Genomic DNA, 17,263 nt, shown 5'->3' with positions numbered 1-17,263 from the left:
CACATTGGGCTTCTTGCTTAAAAATCTTTCAACTGGTGCATCAGTTGACTTTGCACTAGACGCCAGTTAAATGACTGAAATTCAAAAGGCTTTTTATTTCTTCTTGGCTGACTCGAGAGTATGAAGGCGATATACGAACTGCTTGGAACCATCTTCAGATGACCAAGAAGGATACAGTGGACGCTTATTGCGAGAGATTCTGGAGCTCTTTTTTACCCGCCTCTTCATTTAAGAAGATCTCGTTCAAGGAACAGATTGAGAGGTTTACCTTGGGTCTTCCTACAAAGATCCGAGATCACTACTTGGAACAAAAGTCAGCTTCCATTGAGGAGTTGATGAGTCATGGGAAACGGGGTTTTGCCATTCACTTAGGGAGTTTGACCTACCCCACATATGAGATCATGATACAAAGAGCCGAACAGACTTCGACAAATGAAAGTAGAAAGAGGAGGAGCAACCCAGAAAAGAAAGATACACGACCCAAACTCACTCCTCAAGAGAGATCGCTACATCAAGGAAGGGAAGTGCTTTGGATGCAGGGAAACTGGGCATATCTCCGTGAAGTGCCCTAAAAAAGCACAGAAAGAACAGAACGACAAGGACGACGAAAGGCCTGAGAGTTCGAGAGCAGCTGAGGAACGTGGAAGAAAAGGCAAGATGACAACAGGACTGGTTCCAGATTCCGTGGTACTGATCCGAGCACGATGGACGAGAGTACAGAACTTTGCCAAGCTTGGGGTAAAGTGTAAGACAAAGAAGCCCTAATCTTCTTTGATGGAGGAGCCAAGGCCAACTTCATTTCACTTGAATTGGCGGTGCAGCTCGAGATCACTCCCAATCAGATTGGATCACTTGCAGAGGCAGTTCTAGCGGCACTCGGCAGGGACATAGCCATTACACCTGTCATTGGCAAACTTTGGTTGCATTGTCGGGGGTATTTGGGGCATGAGGACTTTTACATAATGCCTTTTGGAAGGTTGTGATGTTCTCTTGGGAATTCCCTGGTACCACAAGAATAACGCCGTGGTCGACTATCGGGCGAGGAAAGCGACATTGACCACAGAGAAGGGCAGAACCATTGTACTATATATAAAACTTAAGGGCGAGTCTGTCCCTATTGTATCGGCTTCGACCATTTCAAAATTAATGAAATCCAGTCTGTTTGTTTACTCGATCTTTATGAAAGAGTTGAGTGATGAGGATAGAACAAATATGTATGAACTTGATAAAGACCGCCAAGGTTTTCTCCACTCTCATGCCGATTGCTTCTCAGAGGGCCTGCCAGGTGAGTTACCACTCGCTCGTCTTGAAGATCATACCATTGATCTGATACCTGGAAGCACACCACCGAACCGGCCACCTTATCGTGTGAGCCGAGCCCAGAATGAAGAGATTATGAACCAAGTGAAAGACCTCTTGGAAAAGGGTCTTGTCCAGCCTAGTACTTCACTCTATTGCTCTCCAGTGTTGTTGGTTTTGAAGAAAGACAGATCTTGGAGAATGTGCATCGATTATAGAGCTCTTAACAAAATCATCATCAAGAACAGATTTCCGATTCCTAGGATCGATGATATACTTGACAGATTACAGGGATCCTTGTGCTTTAGTAGGATCGATTTGAAGAGTAGATATCATCAGATCCGAATTGCGTCGCGAGACGTCTACAAGACAACCTTACGGAAGACTTTTGGATTATTAGAGTTTTTGGTGATGCATTTTCGCTTAACCAATGCTCCTGCGACAGTTAACCGGATGATGATGGACATGATTTTTCGAGAGTATAGACTATTTGTTGGCACTTTCTTTGACGATATCATTGTTTTCTCCAAGGATGAGGCAGAACATAGAGATCATCTGCTTCAAGTCTTTCAGGCATTACGAGATCACAAGTTGGTGATTAATGCGAAGATTTTCTTACCAGAGATACACTTTTTGGGATACATTGTCTTAGCAGCGGGAGTGCAGATGGATCCGGCCAAGATAGAGACTATCCGTGATTGGCCCAATTTGAAGAATGTCCATGAAGTTAGAAGCTTCTTGGGATTGTGTTCGTACTACAAGCGGTTCATTAGAAAGTTTGCAGAGGTTGCTTTCCCTTTGCATATCTTGACACAGAAAGGAGTTCCTTTCTCGTGGAGACCCACAAAGGTGATTGCCTTTCAGACATTGAAAGAGAAATTGACTACGAGACGAGTTTTGACTTTGCCGGACTTGCAGAAGTCATTTTGAAGTATATTGTGATGCTTGCGGTCGTAGTCTGGGTGCGGTCTAATTGCAAGAAGGCCATGTCATTGCTTACGAGAGCCGATTGTTCTCAAGGCCGGAATTGACAACACAGATAGAGACTATCCGTGATTGGCCCAATTTGAAGAATGTCCATGAAGTTAGAAGCTTCTTGGGATTGTGTTCGTACTACAGACGGTTCATTAGAAAGTTTGCAGAGGTTGCTTCCCCTTTGCATATCTTGACACAGAAAGGAGTCCCTTTCTCGTGGAGACCCACAGAGGTGACTGCCTTTCAGACATTGAAAGAGAAATTGACTACGAGACCAATTTTGACTTTGCCGAACTTGTAGAAGTCATTTGAAGTATATTGTGATGCTTGTGGTCGTAGTCTGGGTGCGGTCTTAATGCAAGAAGGCCATGTCATTGCTTACTAGAGCCGATTGTCGTCAAGGCCGGAATTGACAACACAGATTTATGAGAAAGAGCTTTTGGCGGTTATCCATGCTCTTACTCAGTGGCTGCATTACCTACTAGGAGCGGATTTTACTGTCTTTACAGACCATCAGAGTCTACGCTACTTCTTGTCACAGAAGCAATTATCGACAGAGCAGATGTGGTGGGCGAACATCTTGTCACAGTTTCACTTCCAGATTGTCCATGTTTAGAGACAGAAGAATTTGGTGGCAGATAATTTGTCTCAGAAGCTGTTGGTTCTGGCTATTTCCGCGATACATTATAGGAGCTTCGATGATATGGTCGACCAGTATGCCACATATACAGATTTTGCAGACGTTTTCACACGGATACGGGATGGAGAGACGATAGTGGGATATTCCATTCGGGATGGCTACTTGATGAGGAAAACCATGTTGTGCGTTACACAGCCGTTGAGAGAAAAAGTTATGACTGAATGCCACTGTCCGCCTTTTATGGGTCATCGCGGCATTGCTACCACCTTTAAAGGGGTAGAGAGATACTTCTTTTGGCCGAGACTCAAGAAGGATGTGGACGAGTTTGTGCGTAGTTGCTTGGTATGCCAGAAGGTCAAGTTTGACAGACATAATGCAGAGGGATTGTTACAGCCTTTGCCCATACCCACCCGACCTTGGGAAAGTATTGCAATGGATTTCATGTTGATCTCCGGAGAACACAGAGTGGTCATGATGGTATCTGGACTGTTATTGACAGATTTAGCAAGCAAACTCATTTCATTCCAGTAAAGAAAACAGTCAGGCTGGATCACTTAGCGAGATTGTTTGTGGCCTAGATTTTTAGATTACATGGCATGCCCGAGACGATTGTCTCCAATAGGAACCCCAGATTCACGAGTTTGTTTTGGAAGGCAATTTGGGAGAACATTCGCTCGCGGTTGCAATTCTCGTCATCTTTCCACCCGCAGATTGACGGGCAATCTCAGATTGCCAATTCAGCGGTTTTAGATTTATTGAAGTCTTATATCTCGGATCAGAAGACTCAATGGGAATAGTATCTGGCTTTGGTGGAATTTGCCTACAACAACATGATACACTCTTCGACGGGAAAGGCGCCGTTTGAATTATTGAAGGTGTTGCGAAGGTTCCAGCCTTCCGAAGCACGAAAGATAAGATTTTTGAAGCTGATGAGTACACGCGCGACCTAGACACGGCTTTTACCAAGGTCCTCGAGGATTTGCAGAAATCTCAGGAAAGACAGAAAAAGGCAGCAGATTGCCTGTTAGGTGCAGCGGAATGAATGTTTGCGCTTTGCTCAAGATGAGTGCTCCGAACTGTGCTCAAGGTTCCTTTTGTTCTGATGGCACGGAGAGTCTTCCGTTCTTAATGAGAGAGTGCAATGATCACAAACAAAGTGAATGGACATTGTGCGTGCAAGTGCATGAGACTGAGAGATAGAGAGAGAAGAGAGATACGACACCAGAGACAATGTAAAACCCTCCTCCGAAGGCCCCACTCTCGTCGGCGAGAGTGGTCTACTTATGATTGCACAATCTGGTACAAATGGTATGCATGAGACTGATGCAAGTCTAGGCTATGTCGACGATGACGACGGTGATGACGAAGTCGACCTAAGGGCTGAAATCTGCTATCTTTGTACTGCTGTCCAAAAACGCTATGGGCTGAAATCTGCTGCGGGTCCAAAAACGCTCATTTTTGGGCTTTTTTTGTGGGTCTTTGTCGTTGAAATTCTGCAGGTTTAGGGCTGAAACAGAGGTTGATTAAGGCTGAAAACTGAGGTCTTTACCGGCTGAATCTGCTACTTCTTTATGGTTGGATCTGCTGGTCTTCCTTTGCTTGGAATCGCCACGGCTGGGTTCTGCAAAGGTTGGGATCTGCCAGCGCTAGGTCATCCAAAATGCTAGGGCTGATGTTCTCAAAAACGCTAGGTTGGGGTTTATCAAAAACACTAGCTGCTTGGGTTTGCTGGCGATGATGTTGATGACGAACGCTATGTCGTGGGAGGTATGGCGATGATATGCTGGTGCAAAACGCCATGCAATGCTGATGAAGAAACGCTAGGATGGGGGATTTGCTACTTGGAGGGAAACCGCCAAGGTCTTTGTCTTGTTGAGAAGTTGCCTGTTGAGCTTGGCTCTTGTTGCCTCTTCTGCCAAATAGTGCTAGCTCTAGTTTACTTATATACAAACTTAGCAAAATTGTCCTACCTACTTTCCAACAAAAGTCACTTAAAAATAATAAGTGAAAAATGTCAAAAATAGGTAAAATAGGCTAAATGCATTGGAAAATTCCCCTGAAGGATTCTGATGGGAATGCTTATGATCATGCTGTGTGCAACCAGAGGATATGCATCTACACTAAGTGATTGGGCATGCACGGTCTATGAATAGACTCACAAAAGTGCCAGATCACTTCTAATCTAGACTGACTAGATTGATTGGACTGACTGAACCCTTATCGTACTGTAGCTTGTCCAGGGACACATAGGGTTGGATGTGTCACGTGACATCCTCTCCTTTTCAAAGTGAGGTACTGGTACCGAACTGTATGGCGTCGAGGGAGATCTCCAATAGCATCCGGAATCCTGGAACGGACTCTTCCCGGCCCTCTCTGATGTGTGGGTTGTGCGGCAGTTGAACTTTATAAAGGTCTGCAACGCTTGCTTCTTTGGGCCGCGCCGAAAGCGACACAAAGTCTTATGTGGCTCCTTCAATGCTTCAACTTCGTCGAGAGTCATGTTTCTTTCTTCTTCAAGAATCTCCATGGCTGAAAATTCGTGAAACCATTTCCAACACAAAACCATGAACATACCCATTCCATGTAAAGTGATTGGAAAAAATCTTGTCTTCCTCAAAGACCGTGCATACAATGTAGATGAACAAACAGACGGAGTGCCAAACCGTTCACCACACACACACAAACAATGAGATCGAGTCTTTCTCTTCTGATCTAAAGCAATCAATTGTGGCAATTCACAACGGAAATGCCCATGCCTGGTGCTCATACTTTCATGTGCTCTTTCTACAACTGTTATGCCAAGGAAGAGACATGGAATGTGACTCTTTTACATACATACTTTTCAGCTTTTCATGAAAAATCCGCATACATTCGTGCTCATCCATGAGTGAAACGTGCTCAACGTACAATATGTCATGCCTAGGAAAAGGGATCACATAAAGACGTTGACTAAAATACAGGAAACGATCACGAATGAAACACTCGAACAATGTGTGCGTATCAATCATGCGAACACAATACTTCCTGTGATGGTTCTTTGGACCTAGGCTCGAGAGCCAAGATCGGTTCTTCCTGAATGATCGAATCGTCCTATGGGGGTTCTTTGGACGTCGACTCAAAAGCCAAGATCGGTTCTTCGTGATTGATCGAATCTACAACGAGGTTAGCTTCGCTAGGAAAAGCATCCACTAACACATCATCCTTGTGAACAATCACATCATCTTCATGCAACTTATCATGCTTGTGAGAAATCACATCTTGATCATGCAAATCATCATGCTTCTGAGTGTCATTCAAATCATCATGCTCATCATTATCATGCTTATCATTGTCAATCAAATCATCATCATGCTTGTCATAATCATCCAAAACATCATGCTTATCATCGTGCAAATCATTGTCATTCAAATCCTGTGTGTCATGCATGGGAGAAGAAGAGATTGAGAGTCTCCTTCTCCTGAATCTCTTGCATCTGTGCCGGCACTTGAGAAAAGAGTCGCAAGAACTCTTGCATGTGTCGTTCGCGCTGTTCTTGTCTTGCCTTTTTTTCTGCTTCTCTTTCTGCTTTGTCTTCTGCGTGTCTGCGATTCATTTTTGCATTTCTTGCTTCGTGTTCTAACTTCATTTCCATAAACATCTGGTCCAAAGCCTCCATAGGAGTTAGGGCAATCCTTGACGTAGATGGGGAAGGGTCGGAAAAACCTCTTGGTGGGGAAAATTCTTCTTCACCTCTCTCATGCTCATCACCTCCAAGCGAAGTATCCATTCCGCTTCGAGTGATGACCATTTTGAAGTTGAGGGTTCTTGTGGAGTCTTGTGGTCTTGGGTTCTTAAGTTCACGAGGAACTTGGGTTCTTGCGGGTCTTGGGTTCTTGAGGGTCTTGAGGTTCTTGAGGTTTCCTTTCGCTTGCAAACCGTGTTTGAGAAGGATCTTCTCTTCACCCGAGTTCTACTCCTTTCCGCGGGCGCATCCCTTGGCGGCCTTGCGCTCAGACCAAGGTTGCTTTTTCCCACCTCACGTCGATTGGCCGGCCGCTAAGTGCACAGTCTGCTCTCAATGAGTGAAAAGAGACACAAGGGGAGGCTGGACAAGCCCTTCTTTCTTGGGATTTTTGTCACTCTTCAAAAGCGCGATTAAGAATCGACACGCCCAAACGAACTTGGGTTCGTGCGACCGCAACAAGCAAAAAAAATTCTTGTGATTCTTGTGGTTCTTTCCTTGAGTGATACAAAACACTGCTAAAGCTCTGATACCAATGTTAAGTGCAGCGGAATGAGTGTTTGCGCTTAAGATGAGTGCTCCGAACTGTGATCAAGGTTCCTTTTGTTCTTATGGAAGGGAGAGCCTTCCGTTCTTAATGAGAGAGCGCAATGATCACAAACAAAGTGAATGGACATTGTGCGTGCAAGTCCATGAGACTGAGAGATAGAGAGAGAATAGAGATACAACACCAGAGACAATGTAAAACCCTCCTCCGAAGGCCCCGACTCTCGTTGGCGAGAGTCGTCTACTTATGATTGCACAATCTGGTACAAATGGTATGCATGAGATTGATGCAAGTCTAGGCTATGTCGACGGTGATGACGAAGTCGACCTAAGGGCTGAAATCTGCTATCTTTCTACTGCTGTCCAAAAACGCTATGGGCTGAAATCTGCTGCGGGTCTAAAAACGCTGATTTTTGGGCTTTTTGTGTGGGTCTTTGTTGCTGAAATTCTGCAGGTTTAGGGCTGAAAACGGTTGCTTAAGGCTGAAAACTGAGGTCTTTACCAGCTGAATCTGCTACTTCTTTATGGTTGGAACTGTTGGTCTTCCTTTGCTTGGAATTGCCAAGGCTGGGATCTGCAAGCGCTAGGTCATCCAAAACGCTAGGGCTGATGTTCTTAAAAATGCTAGGCTTGGGTTTATAAAAAACACTAGCTGCTTGGGTTTGCTGGCGATGATGTTGATGACGAACGCTATGCCATGGGAGGTATGGCGATGATATGTTGGTGCAAAAACGCCATGCAATGCTGATGAAGAAACGCTAGGATGGGGGATAAGTTGCTTGGGAAACCGCCAGGTCTTTGTCTTGCTGAGAAGTTGCCAGCTTAGCTTGGCTCCTATTGCCTCTTCTGCCAAATAGTGCTAGCTCTAGTTTGCTTATATACAAACTTAGCACAATTGCCCTACCTACTTTCCAACAAAAGTCACTTAAAAATAATAAGTGAAAAATGTCAAAAATAGATGAAATAGGCTAAATGCACTGGAAAATACCCTGAAGGATTCTGATGGATTCTGATGGGAATGCTTATGATCATGCTGTGTGCAACCAGAGGATATGCATCTACACTAAGTGACTGGGCATGCACGGTCTACGAATAGACTCACAAAAGTGCCAGATCACTTCTAATCTAGACTGACTGGACTAACTGAACAATGATCGTACTGTAGCTTGTCCACGGACATATAGGGTTGGATGTGTCACGTGACATCGCCATCGTCGCGATTTGAATTTGAAGGAGGATGATTGGGTGCTTTTACGTATTGAGAAGGCACGCCTAAGAAAGAAGAAGGGAAAGGAGAGGCTTTTTCCAAAGCTTAGCATGCGACACTACGGACCTTTCCAGATCTCCGAAAAGATCAACGATGTCTCCTTTCGACTGAAACTGCCTGACACTTGGAGGATTTACAATGCATTTCATTTGAGTCTCTTGAAACCTTTTAATGGTGATGTGCCCGAAGATGGGGAGTCTGATGAGCAACCCGAAGTGTTAGGAAACGAGGAGATCCTTGTTCTTGAACAGATTTTGACACATAAGGACAGAAAGAATAAGGGTAAAGTGAGAAGGCGGTTCTTTGTTAAATTCAAGAACTATCCTGCATTGGATGCGAAGTGGATGGAGGAGGACCTAGCAGATACTCCTTAGATTGTGAACCTTTATCTCAAAGCTTTTGGTTTAGCATAGTCTACTCCAAATAAAACCCCGAATTCAGCTTGGCCGAAGATCTGGTGGAGTGGGTTGCACAAGAGAGGAGTTACTTCGCTCCTTTGTCAACAAATCTGCCTTGATTTTTGAATACTAGAGTCACTGATGTCTCTTTGAGCTTTAGGGATACTGAGAGTTGACAGTATTCTGTTGTATGACTTTATGAAATGGAATTCCGGAAAAATATGAAACTGATTTGTTCTTGACTTGTTTGTAAGTGCAGGAACTGATAGACGAAATGACTGCAGCATTTTGGTCTGAATGATCTCGAATAGACATGGTTGCAATAGGGGTTAGTCAATCGGGCATCTATGAGGTCCTGAGTGGATCTAGATGCGATTGCTAATAGCATTGCCGATAAATCATGGTCTAAGATCCGAATGAATGTTGAATGTGATTTGTCATGTGATGTCCTGTGATGTGACTGTCGATTGGTACATGAGCTAGATGTGTGTTCCTAGTGCGTCGGTACTAACAATCAGTGTCCGCTAAGACAGCTTATGGCTTGTGTCTGTTTTGTAGGCGTAATCGAGGGCAATTACAATGCTTTCAAGGGGGGGGTATGTCACAAATTGGTGACGTGGCTGCCCAGTACACACAAGCAATGGACCCCCGGAAAAATGCGGTTATACGCTGACGTGGCATTGCCATATAGCATTCGGAATCTGCGGAAGATCAACCACGTGGCGTGGTACGGACGTCCGCAAATCGCGGTGCTTTTTGCGGCAAGACTTTTAGCCAGCTTTTGGCGTGGCTGCTTTTCCTACGCAAGAGGAGAGAGAGAACGTGTTTGCTTTATTTTATGCAAGAGGTTCAGAGAGAGAGAAGCCTCTCTTGCTTTATTTTTCAAAGTTTTGGGAACAGCTTTTGGGCTCTACTTTTAGCATCCCTTGTAATCTTTAAATATGCGGGCAAGGCCTCATAACGCAGAGCATTTGGACGCAAGTCTGAGTGAGAACGCTTGCCTGCACTCTTGTACTTTGAACACAGATTAATACGAAAAGAAATACTGAAAGGGGGTGCCAATCTTTGGGGCCAAAATCTCTAGGCACGGAACTCCGCCGGGCCAGTGTCGAATCAATTGTGAGCTGTGAACTGTTTTGAAGTGATTATTTGTGGTGTCGCGGTAGATTCTCGACTTGGAGTGTCCAAGTCTGTTACATACTCTGTGTCTTTACCCAAAACAATCGAGGCTCACTTCTTAAGGAAAAAGTGACTAATGTCCCGGCAACGGAACCTTGAAACCGGCCCATGGGGTGGTAAGCTTTGGCTTTTACCTGAAATTCTTTACTTTACTTTAGATACACAGAGAGAGAGAGTACTTTGCAAGAGAAACCTGCGACGGAAATTAACACTCAAGTATACACACGGCTCGGAAGCTAGAATGCTCTGAGCAGACGTCGACAACCTGTGGGTCCCAAAGTTGGCGCCCCTTTTGGTATTTCTTTATACTTTGAGAGGGTAAATTACAAAGTAGAGTCTTGGAAATTTTTTACTTGTATCCAGCTAGATACCACTTGTTTTGGCCAAATTTCGGTAGCATAACAGCCCCAAAACCAATTGCCCTGTTGGAACTCACTTCCACTGGCATAAACTCTCTGATTTCTGCCCAAAAACAGTAAATTCAGCTCGCTGTATTTTTTGGTTTGCCCTGTTTTCAGCCCTAAACAGTCTCCAAATTGTCCTCTGTCAGTGGGGCACTGTTCCCAATGGTTCAGACGTCCGTATGGCTGAAAAGAAGTCAAATTACAGCGCATAACCAGCTCTGAAATTGCACCTGTACGGTGAGGTTATCACCCTCACGGGAACCTGCTTTTGGAATAGCAATTAGCTACTTCTTGCCTGCTCAAGGAGGCTCTTGCCTCAGCACAAAAGCATGAAACCACATAGCTGTACATCAATCAAATGAAGCCCTCTTGTGGGGTATCACATAACTGCACGTAGGGGGAGAGAGAGAGCAGTGTGTAGTGTACAGTTCATCACTCCTAGCACCACACTGTACATAGAGAGGAAAGCAAGCACTCCATAGCTCTTAACCTATGACAGGTTCTCAATGAAGCATACCCCCAACGTAAATCGAGCGCCCCCTCTTTTGCGCTTGACCTGGAATGCATCTGTGAACAAATAGATGCAAAAAGTGAAAAATTTCCATGGTTGCGAAAACTTGCGTATCGCTGAAAACGCAACAAAACAGTCCTTTATCTGATGCCTTCCAATGCTGAAATTGAGCTCCTTGGTCCTAGGTAAAGTCATGGGAAGCTCAAAAATGGAGAGAAATGATTGAAAATCAGAGTTATCAGCCTCCAAAACTGCTCCAAAAAGCCAGTTACGAGTTCTGTTCTCCCAAACTTGGTAAATTGGCCAAAAAGTGCCACTTGGCACTCATACATGCAATTTCCCCACATTGGGCTTCTTGCTTAAAAATCTTTCAACTGGTGCATCAGTTGACTTTGCACTAGAGTAAGAAAATGTTTCCCTTGTCATTCTGAAGCTAATGATGCGAACAGATTTTACTGTCCCAAAATAGTAGTATCCTAAATTTTAGGGGATGCTTCCGTTGGACTCCCATTGGTCATCTGACCATCAATGCCCCCTGGGACCGCATCCAAAAATGCAATGTAGTCGAGCTGTTAGGTACTTTCCTTTGGTGACTCCACCTTGACATTGTACCTTAATATATTGAGTTCACTTCCTAGTATCTACCAACTTGCTAAGTGCGACGGGGGGACCTACATGATCTTGAACTGAGCCTAGACATCCTTTTACTTTACGAGTTCGAGTGTCGACCAACTTCCCGTCTGCGGGTGAAACTATCGTTCACATTGGCCATACAATGTCCAACCATTTGCAACTTCAAAAAGAGGGTCTCAAAAATAAAACAAAAATCATTGCAAAGAAACTAACAACTAAGGTTAGCAGTTGCTATGTCCTTGTGACATTCAATAATTGGTTCTGCAAGAGGTTCACCTATGAAAGGTCGTAGGAGACTCATGTGAAAAGGGTTATGGATTTTCCAAGCACATGGAAGATCGAGTTGAAATGTGGCTTCATTAATTTGATCTATAATCTTAAATGGGCCATGATATTGTTAGATTTACACCACTCTGCTGCTTCACATGTCTAGGGCATATTTGTACGCTAGTATGTCTCCGGGCTGGCCACCCATAGCCTAGGTTTCTCCTTGTCTGGCCGCCCGAGTTTAAGACCGATCGCCCACTTTTGTCTGGTCGCCCACATATATGTCCAATGTCTATATATGATTTTTCTGTTGGGTCGTCGGGATTTTCATCAGGCCTTGCCCTACTTCCTCTTGGGCACCTATTTATGGGGCCAAGGGGGTACCCACTTCCACACACATCTGTTGTACTGAGGTTCTCTTGCTCTGGTAATCAGTGGGGGGACTGATCGCCCCCTTTCCTACACATAGCGTTTGTGTCCTCTCTCTCTCTCTCTCTCTCTCTCTCTCTCTCTCTCTCTCTCTCTCTCTCACGCTTCCGCACACGCGCACTCTCACATGGTATCAGCAGCTTCAGACTCTGCCTCTTTTGAGGCGCAACATCGCATCAGGTTCTTCTCCTAAGGGCTGGATCAACCAGCATTTTTGCAATTGGAGCCAGATCTGCAAGTGTTTTTACACCAGCTAGGCAAGCGTAGAAACGGGAGCCATTTCTGTTCGGAGGACCTTACCTCAATCTGTGTTTTTTGCAAGAAACATCAGATCTGTTGATTTCCTTGCTAGCGCTACCATTTCTAGACATCTTTGGTGCGGAAAACCCCTCCAGATCCATTTGCGTTTTTGACCTCCATCTGTGTTTTTGGGTTTTCATCTCATTTTTGGCAGTTTTATTGGTCACTTTGTGTCGTTGACACCTTCCACAAGTTGCTGGGCACCTAGGGTACCCATCAAGCCTTTGTTTTTCCAGCAAGCAGAAGGTTTTTGGTGCCAAAAAGTGCAGCAAAAGTGGGCTGCAAATTGGCCTGCGTTTTTGCAGCAGGAGGACACCGCTTAGCTTCTGGACCCCGGATCTCCCCACCAGCTACCCGGCTTTGCATCTAGTGCATTGGCGCTGTATTAGCGGAGTACAACAATTTTCTACATTGCTAGTGACGGCACTTTACCATGGAGATCTCTCGGCGGTCGGGACACCCCAGACTGCTGCTACACTCACGGAGTTTGCCGGAGTATTGTCCTTCAGTGGACATCGCAACAGACATCTTCATTCATTTGCCTCACATCTTCGGCTTCACGCGGTTTGTTCAGCATCCGGTGCTGGAAGCGGGTGTTAGATTTACACCACTTTGCTGCCTCACAGGTCTAGGGCATACTTGTACGGCTAGTATGTCTCCGGCTGGCCACCGATAGCCTAGGTTTCTCTTGGTCCGGCCACCCATAGCCTAGAGTTCTCCTGGTGCGGCCGCTCGAGTTTGCGGCCGAGTTTGGGGCCGGCCGTCAACTTTTGTCCGAGCCCCCACATATATTTCCATATATCATTTTTCTGTTGGGTCGTGGGGATTTTCATCAGGCCTTGCCCTACCTCCCCTTGTGCACCTATTTATGGGGCCAAGGGGGTACCCACTTCCACACACATTTGTTGTATTGAGGTTCTCTTGCTCTGGTAGTCAATGGGGAGCTGATTGCCCCCTTTCCTACACAGTGTTTGTGTCTCCTCTCTCTCTCTCTCTCTCTCTCTCTCTCTCTCTCTCTCTCTCTCTCTCTCCCCCCCCCCCCCCCCCTCACGCTTCCGCACACGCGCACTCACAGATATTTGTTGGAAAGTTTTACATCTTTTCCTTTTTGATTGGCCTGTTTCTTAAGTTAGTCTTTGTGAAACTTTAGAAGAACAAATTGTCCTTCAACTAGTTTGAGATAATGACGATGTTTATCTGTTGCTTTCTTATGCTTTTCTTGAGATCTTATGATAATTCGTTTTACTTGAGTGTAAGTGGTATCTAGATCTTGAACAAATTCATTAGTTGCAAGTTTCTTGTCCTTGGTGAGAAGAATCAGGGGAAGATGTGGTTGCCATAAATAACCTCAAAAGGAGCTTTTCGTGTAGAGGAATGTTTAGTGTTATGATAGGCAAATTTTGCTAGAAATAAATACTTCTCCCATTCTCGTTGGTCATTTGAAATATAGCACTTTAAGATGTCTAGGATTGTAGAGTTAGGGATTTCGCTTTTTCCATCGGTGTGAGAATGATAAGTTGAGGAAAAATTTACCTTAGTTCTTAGATTCGTAAAAAGTACTCTCTAAAAATTAGTAGTCATTCATGGATCTCGTCACTTATAATCGTTTTGGACATTCCATGATGTTTAAAAATCTATGCAACAAAGATCTTGGCCTTGTGATCAGCTTTGATGGTTTTTCTTAGAGCTTGCTTGCTGAATCTACCTACAATAGTCGAGATTGCATCATTTCCATTCGGAGTTCGTGGCAAATCCATCATAAAATCCATGGCAATACTTTCCTAGGGTACTTGAGGTATCGGTAGGGGCTGAAGTAAGCCATGAGGTTTATAGCGATCATACGTAGCCTTTTGGCATGCTACAGAGTGACATATTTGTCTATGTCTGCCCGTAGTGTTGGCAAGTAGAACTATCTTTCTAGGGCCTTTGTTGTGGACATGATACCTCTATGCCCCCCACCTATTCTCTTGTCTATAACTTTCATGTGGCGTGCTCGAGGGGAAGCTCTCTGCCACATAGTTCATGGTCAGAGGCAAGTTCTTGTCGTCATTGCATCTCTTGCTATCTATCCTGACACTGAGAGGGGGTGTTAAGAGTTTGTCACCTCTTTGACTGGCCTTGGCGAAGCTGCTAATGCCCCAGGATCTCCCAAGGGCTGATCATAGGGAATGAGGGCTGTGTGAGGTAGTTTTCTCATTTTCGGTGTCACAAACTGTTGACGTGTCAAGCCGCTAAAGAACGGAGCCAACCTGCACATCTTGGCGGAGGGGCCTAAACCCTAAGAAGAAGCAACAAAAGAAGAAGAATCTATGTGAGGTAGTTTTCTTATTTCGGTGTCACACGTGTCAAGCCACTAAAGAACGGAGCCAACCTGCAGATCTTGGCCGAGGGGCCTAAACCCTAAGAAGAAGCAATCAAAGAAGCAATAGCAGTAGGAGAAGTTTTACCACCTTACAGATCTCGCCGAGTGGGGCAATTTTTAAAGAAGTTCCCACCAACTTATGGGACCTCGTTCGATGGGGCCTAGGGGACCTAAAGACATTAGAATAAAGCAAGACACACACACTCTCCAACTCTCTCGCGTAACGTATGATGACGTGGCATGTGTACGAACGCCTTGCAATTTGCATTGACATGCTGTACGGACTTGCAATTCTCGATGGCTGCTGACGTGGCTCTTGTATGGATTTTCGTAATTTGCGTTGGCTGATTTCAGTGCCAGCTTTTGGGCCAAATGCTTTTAGGCTTCTAAGCTTTTCATGGAAACTGCTTTTGAAGGGCCAAAGGTCTTTCAATATGTGCAGAGGGCTCATACTTTGGCACTCTTCCGGGTGAAGGTGCAGAGCGCAAGTACCGGTATTGTAAAGAGTTCAAGCAATATAAAGAAATACCGAAAGGGGCGCCAACGCTTGGGGCCAGTGCTCTCTTGGGGTGGAATTCCGTCACTCCCCGTCTCTTGTTTTGTGCATCTCTTTCAGTTCAGTGTTAATTGAAGCTTAAAATTGTTCAGTCTGTTCTTTTCCGTCGGCACGTGGTGCCCGTTCCCGTTACATTCGGACTGGTCCACCATTGTTTTGCCCACCTTGTACTGTTGGTAGTGTTATATAGTGTGGCTCTTGGGGGATCTAGGTCTAGGGTATTTTCTTAGATACCTTGTGCATCACCAGAGTTTTGGGCTCTCTCTCAAGCGTTTTCGCTCTCTAACAGCGTTTTCTGTGTCCAACGTCTCTCTCCAGCATTTTTCCCCAGATCGCCCTCCCTCTCTCTGCCTTTTTGCAAGTTCTCTCTTCTCGTGCTCTCTCCTTCCCTAGACGACTCTCCAACTACAGTGTTATCTACGAGATCTCGGCGAGGGGGTTGCTTTCTGAGATTCCACATTTGGAGGTTGTTGCTGTCTACCATCAGATACGAGAGGAGGTGCACCTGCTGCCGCTGTTTTCAGCCATATCCGTCCATCTCCGCTGCCACTTTCGGCAACCTTCCCCCACCAGATGGTGACCCTAGGATGCGCGCCTGGTCTAGTTTCCCATTCTTGCCGACTTCTGGGCTGTCTAGCTGTCCCCCTCCCCCCCCCATGCGGCCCCTGCCCCCTTGTGACTATGAATTTGGAATTTATGCAGGTGTATGCTCTGCAGTGCCGCGTTGGCAAGTGCAGGCTTCATGCGGCAGGTGTTGGTAGCCAGCAGGCAGGAAAAGGAGACTATACTTCATCAGATTAGTATGCTATTTCAGGGGTTTCTCCAAGGAGATGAGCACTGGCACATTCTGTTCCTATTTCCTATTTTCATTAACACTATTTAAAGGGGCCTTACGAATATTGACGCTGAATTCATACTTTTTATCTTTCACAAATGTAACCAATTCTTACTAAGATATCTGCTTTTGGTACTATGAGTACTAAGTTATGTTTCCCAATGATATAGGTTTGTACGGTGTTAGCTGCCATTTACTTGGAAGGGACAAGGTTATGTTTTCCAACAACATAGGTTTGTAACATGTTAGCTTCCATTTACTCAGTTTCTTTTTCTCTTTGTAGTGGCCAGAAACGACCGTTCCAAAGTTTGGAGAATGGGATGGCAGCGAAGACCTTTCGTATAGCATTGTGTTTGATAAGGTTCGGGCTGATAAAGAGAGGTTTATGCCTACTCTGAAAAATGATTCGAAGGATTTATCCCTTAACCAGCAAAGGCACAAGACTCCTGGTTTAATACCTGGTAAAGAAGCCCCTACAATTGTTAGGAGAACTATGGAACCTGGAAGTAGAGGCTCTGAGCAAAGCACTTCAAAACTGTCCTCAAGACACAATTACCGAAGTGCCAATGATCAGAAAACTTATCACGTCGTTCAGGGAGACCAGTCAGATACATCAGATAGAGGATCTGTGTATAGCTCTTCAATGGCTTCGTCGTGCCAGCAGCCTATTGTAGCAACAAAAGATTTAACTGCACGGGAGATGATTGCTCTTGCTAATGGCTCTAATTTTCATGTATCACATGATGGTCTCCATGGAAAAGTGCAGAGAGTTCCTGGACCAACAAGACAAAAGCATCAAGAGTACTTGATGGCCCCAAAGATGGCACGATCACAGGGATGCTCAGAAACTTCAAGCATAGCTGACTTGGTATGCCCAAACCTTGTGCTAACTCTGCTTGCAAAAAAACATTTATTGTGTTGATAGTTTGAACTTGACATTG

The 17,263-nt window shown here is 45.0% G+C and overlaps 1 protein-coding gene across 1 annotated transcript in view; it reads left to right on the top strand.

Annotated features, from left to right (window-relative positions):
- LOC147431015 (RPM1-interacting protein 4-like) overlaps positions 1-17,263 on the top strand; it is a gene marked incomplete at its 5' end in the record, with an annotated part of 98,076 nt that overhangs the window by 39,857 nt on the left and 40,956 nt on the right. The window contains 2 exons of the mRNA XM_086494494.1: positions 16,493-16,533; positions 16,606-17,190. Of these exons, the coding sequence (XP_086350620.1) occupies positions 16,493-16,533; positions 16,606-17,190 (626 nt within the window). The remainder of the gene's footprint in view (positions 1-16,492; positions 16,534-16,605; positions 17,191-17,263) is intronic.

Source organism: Adiantum capillus-veneris, chromosome 21 (genome assembly GCF_014529385.1).
Source record: "Adiantum capillus-veneris isolate H3 chromosome 21, ASM1452938v2, whole genome shotgun sequence".
NCBI lineage: Eukaryota > Viridiplantae > Streptophyta > Polypodiopsida > Polypodiales > Pteridaceae > Adiantum > Adiantum capillus-veneris.
Note: the sequence above shows the minus strand (reverse complement) of the source record. Positions and strands in the feature narration are given on the sequence as shown.